Source organism: Bufo gargarizans, chromosome 6 (genome assembly GCF_014858855.1).
Source record: "Bufo gargarizans isolate SCDJY-AF-19 chromosome 6, ASM1485885v1, whole genome shotgun sequence".
Lineage (NCBI taxonomy): Eukaryota > Metazoa > Chordata > Amphibia > Anura > Bufonidae > Bufo > Bufo gargarizans.
In genome coordinates this window covers 62,057,031-62,071,521 of record NC_058085.1, presented here as the reverse complement: position 1 = coordinate 62,071,521, position 14,491 = coordinate 62,057,031, and the positions used below count along the sequence as shown (strand labels likewise).

The 14,491-nt window shown below is 46.4% G+C and overlaps 1 protein-coding gene across 1 annotated transcript; it reads right to left on the bottom strand.

Annotated features, from left to right (window-relative positions):
• Positions 1-2,504: 2,504 nt before the first annotated feature.
• On the bottom strand, positions 2,505-13,295 carry SLC9A3R1 (SLC9A3 regulator 1). The gene is made up of 7 exons (XM_044297140.1): positions 12,973-13,295; positions 12,206-12,241; positions 10,452-10,613; positions 7,719-7,872; positions 5,234-5,274; positions 5,048-5,155; positions 2,505-3,430 (listed from the first exon to the last, which is right to left on the bottom strand). The coding sequence occupies exons 1-7, from the start codon at positions 13,252-13,254 to the stop codon at positions 3,257-3,259; spliced, it is 957 nt and encodes a 318-aa protein (XP_044153075.1). The 5' UTR covers positions 13,255-13,295; the 3' UTR covers positions 2,505-3,256.
• Between the last annotated feature and the right edge of the window lie 1,196 nt (positions 13,296-14,491).

Here is a 14,491-nt window from a genome sequence, read left to right as displayed (position 1 = left end):
GGGAACGGCGTTCCTGCCATGAAAAAAGTGCAGGAACGCCGTTCCCCCTCCACTCGACCCCTGCTCCCCTGGTTATAAACACGCCAGAGTGTTTGGGGGTTGAGCATTTCCTCCCATTTAGGCCACTTTATTCAGTGATTTTTTTTTTTTTTTTTTTTTTTTTTATAATAAAAGAGAAAAGTGAATATTAGACTGTTCAAATAAATAGCAGTGTTTGTATTCTGCTTTACAAACTCAAACATTCACTATATAAAACTGAAAAATGTTTAAAGATTTAGCTTTCCTTTGAATCACTTAACTAATATTTAGTGGTATAACCGCTGTTTCTGAGAACTGCTGGACATCTGTGTTGCATGGAGTCAACCACCTTCTGGCCCCTGTGAACAGGTATTCCAGCCCAGGATGATTGGACTACATTCCACAGGTCTTCTCTATTTCTTGGGTTTGCCTCAAAAACTGCATTTTTGATGTCACCCAGGGATTGGGCTGGCCACTCCATAACGTCAATCTTGTTGGTCTGGAATGAAGATGTTGCACGTTTACTGGTGTGTTTGGGGTCGTTGTCTTGTTGGAACACCCATTTCAAAGGCATTTCCTCTTCAGCATAAGGCAGACCTCTAAGTATTCTGAGGTCTGTTGGAAGACCCAGCCACGACCCATCTTCAATGCTCTGACTGAGGGCAGGAGGTTGTTTCTCAAAATCTCACAATAAATGGCCCCATTCATCCTCTCCTTAATACAGTGCAGTCGTCCTGTCCCCTTCGCAGAAAAGCACACCCAAAGCATGATGTTACAACCCCCCCATGCTTCACAGTAGGGATGGTGTTCTTGGAATGCAACTCATCCTTCTTTTTCATCCAAAACAACAAGCGAAGTTTAGACCAAAAAGTTATACTTTGGTCTCATCTGACCACATGACTCTCCTACGCCTCCTCTGGATCATCCAGATGGTCATTGGCAAACTTCAGATGGGCCTGGACAAGTGATGACTTGCAATGCACGATTTGAAACCATGACAGCGTAGTGTTCTATCGACAGTGACCTTTGAAACTGTGGTCCCAGCTCTCTTCATGTCATTGACCAGCTCCTCCCTTGTAGTTCTGGGCAGATTCCTCACCTTTCTTATCTGTGATACCCCACAAGGTGAGATCTTGCATGGAGCCCCAGTCCGAGGGAGACTGACAGTCATCTTTAGCCTCTTCCATTTTCTAACAATTGCTCCAACAGTTGATCTATTTTCACCAAGCTGCTTGGCAATTGCCCCGTAGCCCTTTCCAGCCTTGTGGAGGTCCACAATTTGGTCTCTGGTGTCTTTTCACAGCTCTTTAGTCTTACCCATGGCAGTAGTTGGCGTCTGACTGACTGGGGTAGACAGGGGATTTTAAAGAGCTCAGACAGGTGCTACTAAGTTAGATTAAATGAGTGGAGTAGAGGTGGACTTAAGGCACAGTAACAGGTCTTTGAGAGACAGAATTCTTGCTGTTTCTCAGGTGTTCAAATACTTATGTTCAGCAGTGCAAGACAAATAAATTCTTTAAAAATAAAATAAAAAAATCATACAATGTGATTTCCTGAATTTTATTTTTATTTTTTTAATTCTGGGAATGCACCTACAATATGAATTTCAGACCCCTCCATGATTTCTTAGTGGGAGAACGTGCAAAATTGCAGGGTGTTCAATTGCAGGACAAGGAACAGCATCTGAGCATGAACTAGCCTTCCTGCAGAAGTGGTAGCTGCAAATACAGTGAAGGAGTTTAAGCATGCATGGGATAGGCATAAGGCTATCCTTCATATAAGATAGGGTCAGGGGCTATCCATAGTATTCAGTATATTGGGCAGACTAGATGGGCCAAATGGTTCTTATCTGCCGACACATTCTATGTTTCTCATATCGGGGGCTGGAGGGATGAATATGGGGATATGTCCAGGTTCAGCTCTGAACCCCTGACAACCCCTTTAATGATCTCATGTAGTGTATACAACCTCTAATTATTGGGGACTGTTCACATCACAGTAAAGGTCTATATTTGACGAATACACCAGAAAAGGCTCCAGACAACTACATCATATCCCACTAAACAGGCTTAGGCTGGGTTCACACCACATTTTTTCACATCTGTTTAACGTATACAAAAAACGAATGCCTCAGACCGATGCCGTACAATGACATCCGTTCACCATAAAAATGGGGTTAGTCAGCACCTCCCAGTGCGCAGGTGCACGCCGCCAAGGCAAAGACCTAGAGGAAAAAAAAAAAGAGACAATGCAGCAGCACCCTGCAGGGTGCTGCTGCACTGTCTTTTTTCCATCTGTTCACCATAGAGATCCATTGCGTTTTACAGTACCAGTGAATCCAGAGACACACCGCTGAAAACCCTGCAGCATAAATGGATCGGTCAGCCTATACACATGGCTTTCGGCCTTTGTAATGGAAAAGGTTAAAAAAGCAGAGGATCTGCTGCAGTTTCTGCTCTGTACTAGAAGAGGTGTCAAGATGGATGTCAGCTTTTAATATGTATTTTCACACCACAGCAACTCAATAACACAGCACAACTGTTAAAAGTAAAGATATCTGTATTCCGCTACATAGCAAAATATCTGGTCACAGTTTAACAAATTATTAGGAAAACAACTGAAAAAAAAAGCAAAAAAAAAACAATATATAAATCTGTGAAAACAAAACTGGAAATTCAGCAGGACCTTAGAGTCTCCGAAATGGAACTTTCTAAGAGAAAGACCACTTAATACAGAAGAAAAAAAATAATAAAGTGTGCTCCAGCCAGAAAATGAAAGGCTTGAGCAGTCTGATGCCTACACGACACCGAAGTGACATTTCTGGAGAATCGACTTGACTACTGGGGTCATTGAGCCAAATGGCTGTGGGTCTCTGCAGTATATGGGAATATGCAGGCACTAGCAGTGCTGTGGGCAAACAGAAGAGTCATTCAGCCATTGGGATCAATGACCTCAATAGCCATGACCTATCAGAACCACGCTGACCAGACGCCTGCAGGTGGCATTCAAAACTTTATCGCTTGCACTAGGATGGAGCGCTACTGCTGTGTTGTCCCACTAGCGCTCCAACATTTGAGCTCCAGATAAATGGACGGATTCACCGGGTAACAAGCGTCTTCCTTCACCGACCGACCCCACAGAACAGGGGTAAATAACCAGTCTCTGCCGAGAACAGGAACGGGACGTACAGAACGGCCGATTCAGGTGACAGGAATATCGCGTGGTGCAGACGAGTGCCTCACAGGCTGCTAAAAACTTCTTTTCTTTTATTCCAGTCCATAGTGGGTGCCCTTTTCTGGGAACGCTTTTGGTGGGCTCGCTCCTTTGCTGCGGCCAGTGACATGTTAAGATCGAGGGATTCGGCTGTGGGCACGGTGTCGTCGTTGGGCGCTTGGGCAGAATCTGGAATACCCTACAAATTAAAAAAAAATATATGACATGTTAAATTTTAGATTCACAGGTGTTGTTTCCATTAAATACAAAAAGATTAAAGATGACCTTGGTATACACAGAAGTAACAAAGCATGAAGGTTACAAAACAACGGAATTACACAATACAGGGTGAAGTGTTTGCAATACACAAGGCGTCTGTAAGGAGCTGTTCACGTCACGATTCCCGAATAGGGGTGCCTTTACATGCAGCAGGTATTCTTTAACAGATCCAATGCCAGAGTCTTTTTGAGGACACAATCCAGTCTACCGTGCTATTGTGTCCAGACGTAGAAGGAAAGCAGGTCAAAGAATCCAACGAGTAATCACTCGGGACCCGCTAACCTCATTAAAGTGAATGGATCGGCCACGGGATACGTCTGAAGACAAGTATTTAAAAAGGTACCTGCCTGGCAGAACACTCAGTGACGAACGAAATGTGATGTGAATGACCCCTGCATAGGGCGTGCAACCCTTAACAAAGGTCAGATGTGGAAAAGTTGCAGTGTGGCTTCACACAGATTTACAGTACAAACCCAAGCGGATGGGATTTTCAAAACCTAATCCTCACACAGAAGTAAAAAAATAAAAATAAAAAAGATGCACATGATTGTTATACCGCAGGCTTCCAGCTCTCAAATAAGCTCTTTTTTGTTCAGAAAAGACAGATTTTCGCTGTGGATTTCACCCTTTATAGTGCACGGGGTAAAATCCAAGGCAAATCCTGAAACTTGGCAGACTTTTCCCACCAGAAATTTGCTGCAATGTCCTACCCTAAGGGCTGTTTCACAAGAGCGAATGCCGTGCGTGACATCCGCTCCGTGAAAGACAGCCAAGACCCGATGCGGACAGCAGAAGCACGGAGCAGTAACATGACTGATAATGCTCCGTGCCTCTCTGTGACCTCTTTACTATGAAATCACAGTGAGATAAAGTGGTCACTGATTTCGTAGTAAAGAGGTCACAGAGAAGCACGGAGCATTATCAGTCATGTTACTGCTCCGTGCCTCTGCAGTCTGCATCGGGTCTTGGCTGTCATTCACGGAGCGGATGCCACGCACGGCATCCGCTCGTGTTAAACAGCCCTAAGGGTTGAACTGGGGAGCCTACTTACAGCAGGTAACTGGATGAGAGTTTTGCTACCATTTTACAGATTCTTCAATTAGCAGGTAAGTTAAGTCTAGAAGATTAGGGTGAGGAGAACTTATAGGCACCAGGAAGTCATTCCTTAAAAGGGCATATGTCAGCAGATTTGTACCCATGGCTGATGGGCGCTTTGCAAATGAAGGTATGCGTGTTGGTGCCATGTTCATATGTGCCCGCATTGCTGAGGAAAATTATGTTTTAATATATGCAAATTAACCTCTAGGAGCAATAGGGGCGTTTCCATTACACCTAGAGACTCTGCACTAGCTCTGTCAAAGTGCAGAGGATGCGGCAGTTGCAGAGCCTCTAGGTGTAATGGTAATTTTTTTGTTTTTTTATGGTATCGAAATCTAATCTAAAGTTTGGCATCATGACAACCCTAGTTTGCACTGCATTTTATGGCGGCAGGTAGTCCTGACTTTACCTACAACAATGTTAAGTGTGCTAAAGTTACCTTTTGGCTATTCTGGGTGGGTGACATATCTAGTGGCAGAGGCTCTGGAGAGGACACCGGGGAGTCTCCATCAGCATTATTCTCCAAATGCTCCTCCTCTAACTTCTCCTACAACGAGGGGATACTAAATGTTAATAATCACACAAGCCAGAAAGGACACTGCGAAGATACAGCACACAGCTTTACCTTTTCAATGTCTCCATTAGCAAATTTATTCGGCAAAGGACCTTAAAAAAAAAAAAAAAAAAAAAAAAAGTTATATTTTTTAATTTTGCCACTTAAAAACCCAAATCAAATACTTTTCTTACATACAACACAGATCGCAGTGGTTACTACCGTGCAAAATAATGTCCACATTTGTAATAAATAATAAAGCTAAATAAATGTGACCCCAAGGCAGATTAAAGGGGTTGTCCGAGGTAAATAATACCTCTGGCAGCCCCTGCAAATGGTCTAAAAATGACCAAAGAATCAATGCTCACCCCTTTTCCTCCTGCTTCTTCCATTGCTGCGCTCCGATCCACACTGCAGTTGATCTAGTCTTCCTGGCTGCAGCAGAGATGTAGTGTGCACACGGGCCAATCACTGCCTCAGCTGTACACAGCATCACTGTGTGCATAACATCACTGCTGCAGCCAGAAAAATAATGTCGGTGACGGGGAGAACCACTGTGCAGCACAGGAAGAAGTAGTGTGAACAGGATTGAGTATCGGTTCATTTTTTTAAGGCCTCATGCAGACAACCTTGTGTTTTGCGGTCCACAAATTGTGGATCTGCAAAACACGGATGGCGTCCGTGTGTGTTCCGCTATTTGTGGAACAGCCATTAATATAACTGCCTATTCTTGTCCCCAAAACGGACAAAAATAGGACAGGTTATATTTTTTTTTTTGCGGACCACGGAACAGCGCAACGGATGCGGACAGCACACAGAGTGCTGTCTGCATCTTTTGCGGTCCCATTGAAGTGAAAACAGTCGTTTAAAGATGACCACAGCCGTCAGTTACCTCCTGTTTTACACAGCAGACACTCAGAGGCAATGTTCATGATTGGCGATAACGCCAATCATGGATATTTAACCCACCAAGTGCCATACTCCACAGCATCAAAACCCTAGAAGCACTGCACCACCAGGGACTGAATGGCTCAAGGGAGCGGTTTGGATGCTATGACAGCCTCTGTGGCAGGGCTCCATGGGAACACAGCTAATCTTTCAAAGGCTGCAAAGTTAAAATCACTGCAGTCTATGGGAGAAGCAATCAGATGATCAAATGTTAGTCCTCTAGAGGGACCTAAAAATAATAAAGATTCAAATCATCCTGTCACCACCAGTTCTGTGAGAAGGTCTGTTAGACGTTCTTTGCTACCTCTTGCATGACGTTCTTTGTTTTGGTTTCACTTTGTCATCTCCTTTCCTTCTCCCAGCTGTCACCTTTTTGCACTGATTGTCTCCCTTTATATTCCCTCCCATACTGCCTCACTTTGTGGTTTATACTTCTTCCTGGAGGAGTTGTTCACTGCTGGATGCTGCCTCTGCTGATTCCTCAGATAAGTCTGTTTCCTTTATTTGTGTTTCCTTGCTGGCTTGATTCTAGGTGACCCTGACTCCGTCCGTATTAAGTGCAGGGAGCCGGTGGTAGTGTCCCCTCACTATTGTAGGGGTTTTCAGGTGTCACATAGTATAAGGTACGGGGGCATGCAATAGTCTACCATTAAGACCTTTGCATGGGCATAGCAGTCAGGGAGAGCTCTAGGGGTTTTATAGGGCTCACCCATATGCTCCTTAGTTTGGGATCAAGCCAGTCGGATGTTTATTTATAAGTTCCAGCTTTCTGCAACAACATCCGTGACACATCCCCTTACGCCAAATGCAAAGAAGAAAAAATAAATAAAATAAAAAACACACACACACACACACACACACACACACACACACACACACTAAAAGATCACTGTCCCAAATTGACCAAACCATTAAAACAAAAACATTAATCCCTCATGGTGAATGCCATAAATAAAAAATATATTTTTTTTTTACTTCAACTCCCGAAAAATTGAATAAAAAGTGGTCAAAAAGTCACACACTGCATGATGGTATCAATAAAAACTACACAAGCCCCCACACAGCTCTATAGACAAAAGTTATGGAGGTCAGGATACAAAAAAATAAAAATAATTATTTTTTTAAAATTCTCCCTAATGTGTATAAGATAGATAAAATTGTGAACCCCGCTGGGGACAGGGACAGCCTCTGTGCGGTGCTGTGGAATATGTCGGCGCAATATAAGTAGTGGGAAATAAGATCAGCACGCTTGTACAGCCACATTCATTCACCGCCAGACTTCAGATTACAAGAAGGCGTCGGCAGTAATATGTAGGGGATTATTCTGAAGGTCCCATAGTAACCCAGTAGGGAGAAAAGTAATAAAGAGTAAAAAAACAAATCCTGTATTGTGTGTCAGCGGCTCAAAAGTCAGGAAGGGCGCAGATCAAAAGCTCCTACCAAACTGCTAGATGAGCAAATTGCTCAACTCCTTCATGCAGCCCCCACATGTAACAGAACATCCAGCTCACATTCATTCCTTATAATCGGGTTAAGCAGATTGTAGATGGGGAGGGGGGGGGGGGGGGTGGAAGCAGGCGCCAATCCCTCACAATCCCATCTCACTCACCTGTCAAGTGTTCCCGTCCAGGGGTCACATGACATTCCTGGAAGTACTTTTCCGTCTCCGGATCCACCACAAGCAGAGTCGTTTCGTCACCCCCTGATTTGATGGCATTCACCACGTCGCCATGTGGTTTTCCAAGCATGCTTTCCCCATTGACCTGAAAGCAATAAGACGAATCATCAGTATAGAGAGACAGGTAACAGAAAACAGTCATCTTTTAGGGTTAATAAAGGACTTCTCTGCTTTTGGATAATCTGTTTACAATAAACCAATCAAGAAATGCCCCTCTGGCTGCTCCATTCATTTCAGGGGTGCTGCAGGGGTACGGGGCCCCCAATGGTAGGACCCCCACTGATCTAATAGTTATCCCCTCTGTGGATAGGCGATAACAATCTACCCTTTTAAGCATTGCACAATTTTCATTTAAAAGGGTTCTGCAGTTTTTTTAAACTGATGATCGGCGGGGGTCCGACACCCGTGACCCCTGCCGATCAGCTGTTTGAGAAGGCAGTGGCGCTGGCAGGAGCGCTGCAGCCTTATCGCTGTTTACCGCTGGCCGAATGTCACAACTAGTATAAATGGCTAAGCTCTGTTCAAGTGAACAGAGCTTAACCCCGCCTAGGCCATCGATACTAGTCATGACGTCACAGGGCCTGCGGCAAACAGCGAGGCCGCCGCGCTCCTGCTAGCGCCACTGCCTTCTCAAACAGCTGATCTGCAGGGGTCCCGGGTGTCAGACCCCCGCCGATCAGATGCTGATGATCTATCCAGAGAATAGATCATCAGTTTAAAAAAAAAAAATGCAGGACCCCTGCAATGGGCTGTCTGTTATACAGAACAGGTCCTCCAGAGAGATGCTCTTTGTAACCGGCCAAGCCATGAAGATCCTGAACAGAAGACACTCCCCCTCCCAATAATTCATAATTCTATAACAGCGGATATGAAAATGGGTTTCCTAAATTGGTCAACCTCATTAAATTATTATTTAATTATTTGAATATTTATTATTACATTATTTGATTTTTTGCTACCTTTAAGGCTACTTTCACACTTGCGCTTGATCGGATCCGTTCTGAACAGATCCGATCATATTAATGCAGACGGAGGCTCCGCTCAGTACGGATCCGTCTGCATTAATAACTTAGAAAAAATTATAAGTGTGAAAGCAGCCTGAGCGGATCCGTTCAGACTTTCAATGTAAAGTCAATGGGGGACGGATCCGCTTGAAGATTGAGCCATAGGGTCACATCTTCAAGCGGATCCGTTCCCATTGACTTACATTGTAAGTCTGAACGGATCCGCTCGCCTCCGCACGGCCAGGCGGACAGCTGAACGCTGCAAGCAGCGTTCAGCTGTCCGCCTGTCCGTGCGGAGGTAGGCGGAGCGGAGGCTGAACGCCGCCAGACTGATGCAGTCTGAGCGGAACCGCTCCATTCAGACTGCATCAGGGCTGGACGGAGGCGTTTGGGTCCGCTCGTGAGCCCCTTCAAACGGAGCTCACGAACGGACCCATGAACGCTAGTGTGAAAGTATAATTGGGAATAAAACGAAGACATCAGGATGGAACTGATGAAGTCACATATACATGAAGCTTCAAGACCACACAATCCCCAAAAAGTTATGTATAAAGGCTCCTTAAATAATCAGTCTCCTAATCCTACTGAAGGGCGCACCGTCCATCCTGAACGGCCGACAGCAGAGAACACTAGATTGAACTCAGCAGCTGGAGAGGAAGTTTGGACATAATGTTGATTTCAATGGCAATTATTATAAAATTAATATCCCATAAAATGAAATGTCATACCAATAGCTTCAGCCCATATGCCCCCTATATGCCAATCCTAAAGTGGTTGTCGTACAGCACTGAATTCAGAGTGCCACCCGACATCAGTGACAACCCCTGGTTTGCATGTTCATCTTTCGCAGGGTCCTGAACCTGCTTAGGAACGAAGAATTTGCATGGTGTGTAAGGACCCGCGCTGCGTTATCCGTCCCTAGCTGGGCGGCAGATTATCCGGGTGGAGTAGCCATCATTAACTCCTTCTAACCCTGAATAATATCTTCGCAACACCAACGAGCCAGGCAAACTGGTCATAACCATCACCCAGCGTTGCTTCTTTTACACCAACTATGTGATCTTCAGCGTAAATTGTCTGAGCACCATCCCAAGGGTCGGTCCAGATGTACTCCATCTGTTCGTCCCCTAGCAATAAGAGGCTATGGACATCTTCAGAGGCATTTTTTGAACGATTGAACTACATGTATTTTGGGTTAAAAAATAAATAAATTGCAATAGCTTTTTATTAAAAATATTGCATAGTTTGACTTCTGCAGCTACTGTGCATCACTTACAGATCAGACTGCAGAACGCTGTTCACAGTCAACCTCTCGAATGACCCACTAAGCAGATTTATTCCCAAAGCAAAAGGTGAACTTTGATCAGCATAGAGCTTTGTACAAGAGGGCCAAGGGTTAGTGATCGAGCAGTCGGACGATGGCTTTCTGCAGCTGCTGTGTACTGTGAAACAGAAGCTGCACAAGCCAAATTGTGCTAAATTTCAAATAAAGCTATTAAGAGAAAAAAAAAAAAACTTGGAAGGTGTCCACAGCCTATGAACAAGTCATCTGCAGTTACTTGTGTGACCATCTATAAGATTATTCAGAAGCAATTCAATTATGGCCTTGCATCTGATGTCCTCTATAGCTAAAGAACCGTTGCCTAGTAAGACCCCATACCTCCAATATACGATCTTTTGGGCGCAATCCAGCTCGTTCGGCAGGTGTGTCAGGATCCACTGCTCGGATATACTGTCCGGGATGATTCTTGTCACTGTGCAGATTGAACCCGTACCCGCCGGAGGCCTTCTTCATGGTACACAACCTAGGACGTCCTTCGCTCTGGAGACAGAGAAACTTGCAGTCATAGTGTCCACATTCACGGTTATTTGTCAAGGTTGTCACCTAAATGTCCCAAGTACCACCCAAGCAAATAAGATTAGGATGGGAGGCACGGTCCCTTAGAAGGCACACCCTCAACGCTGCACTTGGATGACGGCCAGTCAGGGCACTGAAACTCATTGTATGCCATCCATATCCTTCCCTGCATGCCTAAACATGCCACCCAAATCCGTTCCATTATCTTCAGGCATCTTGGACTTGGGCACTACTGACATCAGTAGGAAATTCAAGGAGGGTGCACAAGACGGGACTGTATTAAACTCTGAGGCTTCGTAAACAGGGCAACACTTTTCTTTTGCCTCCGACCTGCGCTGCATACACATAGGATATGGGGGAGGACTCCGCTGAGCAGCTACTTGGCAGTGACACAAGAGGAAGTGCTGAAGCCACCGAGACGTTGACAGAGAGGGGAGAGGGTGGAGAAGACAAAGCCGCAGAACATGCACAGAAAGACTCAGCTACGGGTGGACTGCAAAGATAAAAACGTACGCTTAATCTGCAACATATCCTTTAAATGCATATCTATCTGGGTCAGGGAGAACGTAGCTGCAAGACCCCCCACCCCACCCTGCTAACGTCTGGAGTGTCTTGTAGCCCGAGCTAGCACTTCCCGCACTGCACCCATTATTACCGACAGGGGGCGCACCACCTGAGGTGCATTAGTAAAGCAGGTCCCTTGTGTTCAGGGTGTTGTGTAGGCATACTGGAGAGACTCTACTGCAGCCATCTGACGCCCTGATAGCATCATGGAGGTCTCCTAGAACTGGCCGAGCATCAGACGCTTACCTCAGCAACCGTCTCGCCCAGCATGTGGCGCCTGTACCCTCGATGTCCCCTTTAAGGAGGATCTGTCAGCCCTTCTAAGTCTTTAATTGCATTTTTTACAATATAATAACTCTGTATTATACCATTCCTCTGTTACTCCTCTTGGAAAACGATGAATGAACTGACAACTGGGTGTTACCTACACTGTTCAGTGAGCGACAGAATGTGCAGAGAAGCCCAACTGACAAGGGGAAAAAAAATAAAGTTACATACAACCAGGCGCCATTTTATTCTCACATTTCCAGGAGGAATAACAGAGGTTCTAAGAAAAGATACTCCAGAACTGTTACGTCACGGGGAATACAATTATTTCATAAGACCGACGTATTAGGGCGACAGGTCCTCTAGGGCTTTCTTACCTTCTGTGACCCCAGTCTGTCCACTGACGCGCCATACACGTGACTAGCCGTATCTTGTACGCAGCCAGTGCGCCAGCACCTGAGCCCTTTAGAACCCCCACTGTGTCCAGTTCTTTCACTTTCTGAGAGCGGTGTATTATATAATATCGCATGTGTTCCCACATCAGAGGCTCCAGCTGCTGTGAAACTACAACTCCCAGCATGCACACTTACTCAGCAGTTCTTGTAACTCCCATAGAAGTGAACTGAGGATTCTGGGAGTTCTAGTTTCAGAAGGCTGGAGGTTGCTGATCCCTGTCCTGCATGAAGGGGCTCATACAATATATATCTATATCTACATATACTCACCGTGACGGTAACAGATGCAGGCGTCTCTTTAACAGTCTGAAAACAGAACAGATATTCATGAGCTCAAAAGGGCAAAATAACTGTCTCATGCTATGAGGTGCAGCGGCGCCTACAAAACAGCCCCCTATCCCTCTTTCTGGGGTGAGGTGGGGGGGTGTCGGTCAAGCTGCAGCACCGAGAGGTCATCAGACTGCGAAATCTACAAAGCAGTAGCCCCGTCTCCATACTGCAGACTGGCTTAGGTGCCCATATGTCTCCGTGACAACCGATCAGACAGAATAATGGAGACTGGCGGTTGTCACCCAGTGCATGCATGGTTGGTTGCTATGCAACAGCCATACCCAGTGTCTAGACATGATCTCAGATTTTCCCCAATAAAACCAAAACACGTATGAAGACTGGCACATGGACAAAAAAAAAAATAGCAAATGCTGTGTTCACCAAGATGGCGGCATACACCAATGCACCATGCCGGGGCCATGCATAACGTATCAAAGATGCAAAGTGGAGGAGAAGATTCTGTAAATCTGTTGCACTTCCTGAAACTGGAAGGGCCAAAAAGCATTAATTGCATAGAGAAGAGCACTGCAAACTTTCATAGGACACCCCATGACGACAACCAGCATCCTATTCTGACAAGGACCTGGGCACTGTCTAACAACTTTGACTTGATGGGGCTGAAACAAAGTTGCAGATGGTGACACATTCTAGCAGACTCTGATGACGTCACGCAGCTTCAAGGACCATCACATAGTGACCATATCTACCTGAGGCGTCTCCTGACTTGGCTCCTCGGGTCCTTCCACCTCCAGGATGAGCGTCTCAGTCACGGCCCGGATCTTGTTGACCACCTGCTGGTGCCCGAGTTCCTGCACATCCTCCCCGCACACCCGGATTAGTTTATCCCCCGCCCGCAGCCCCGACTTCTCCGCCACTGAGCCCTGCTCCACCAGCCTCACAAACTGCCCGGGCCGGTTCTTTTCACTGTGCAGGTGGAAGCCGTAGCCCGCGGGCCCTTTCTCCAGGACGCACGTCCGTTCCGGGGCCATTCTCCTCCCGTTACCTCACTTTCTACTGTCCAGAAACTCTCCGGGACCGTCACTTATATCAGCAGCGGGGCGAGCGCGAGACTGACAGCAGGCCGGACCAATCAGCGGGCGGAGTGAAAGGAAGGTTGGACTCTGATTGGACCAGAAAGTCAAAAGAGAAGCGATCATGCAAATGAGGGAAAGTGTGAGCCGCACCCACTTCTTGTTTCATAGCTGCAGATCGCTCACATGACCCTGAGTATGAGTATCCCGCGGGACCACGTGACCGGCGGAGGGCTCTGCCCCAGACCGTGTCACCAACCTGACATCTGGCCCGGGTCCGGTCTCTGTGCGGAGGAATGTGGAGCCTCTGTCCCAGGGGACGAGCAGCCTCCTGAGGAGAGAGGAAAGCAAGAGCCCCGTCTGTAGTGGAAAAGAGCGAGAGAGCAGCATGACAGCCGCAGTACTGCCCAGCAGGGGCTGACTGGCAACTTTTGGCCCAGGGGGCAAGTAACACGCAGAGACCCACTGAGCCCCTCCTGCTTACCCATTTCCCCTGCCTCCTCCTGACCCCCCCCCCCCCCTTGACACTTTCGTCAGCTGTATATTGTGGGGCACAGTGTATGCTATGTGTGTATAACATAAACATATTTCATATGAAAACTTACAATTACTTGGCTTGGCCCTTGGGGATCTCGGACGCCACTTCCACACTTTGGCCGGGGGCTCGGCGGAGCTGATGTGTTTTATCCTAATGAGAAAAATATCATAATAAGGATTTGGAGAAGGGGCAGAGGGATAGCAGAGCAGGGAGAGGCTGGTGCTGCTACTAGGGGCTCATACCATGGGGGAGTAATAAAGCCCACCATAATGCCCCCTTCCCAGTTGTAATAATTCTCCTTATAATAGACAGTGTCAAAAATACACCCTTGTAATGTCTCCAGTTGAGCTAATGTCCCCATAGTGCCCCCTATAATGTGCCAGTAGCCAATAGGCCCCCCTATAATGTGCCAGTAGCCAATAGGCCCCCTATAATCTGCCAGTAGCCAATAGGCCCCCCTATAATCTGCCAGTAGCCATAGCCCCCCATATATTGTGCCAGTAGCCATAGGCCCCCCTAATAATGTGCCAGTAGCCATATGCCCCCCTATAATGTGCCAGTAGCCATAGCCCCCCCTATATAATGTGCCAGTAGCCATACCCCCCCATAATGTGCCAGTAGCCATAGCCCCCCTATAATGTGCCAGTAGCCAGATAG

Excerpts from the sequence above, each read along its gene's own strand:
- SLC9A3R1 (XM_044297140.1), bottom strand. The coding sequence starts at position 13,254 with ATGGCCCCGGAACGGACGTGCGTCCTGGAGAAAGGGCCCGCGGGCTAC. Across the intron at positions 12,242-12,972 it reads CAAGTCAGGAGACGCCTCAG|ACTGTTAAAGAGACGCCTGC; the intron begins GTAGATATGGTC and ends TTCTGTTTTCAG. Across the intron at positions 5,275-7,718 it reads TGGACGGGAACACTTGACAG|GTCCTTTGCCGAATAAATTT; the intron begins GTGAGTGAGATG and ends TTTTTTTTTAAG.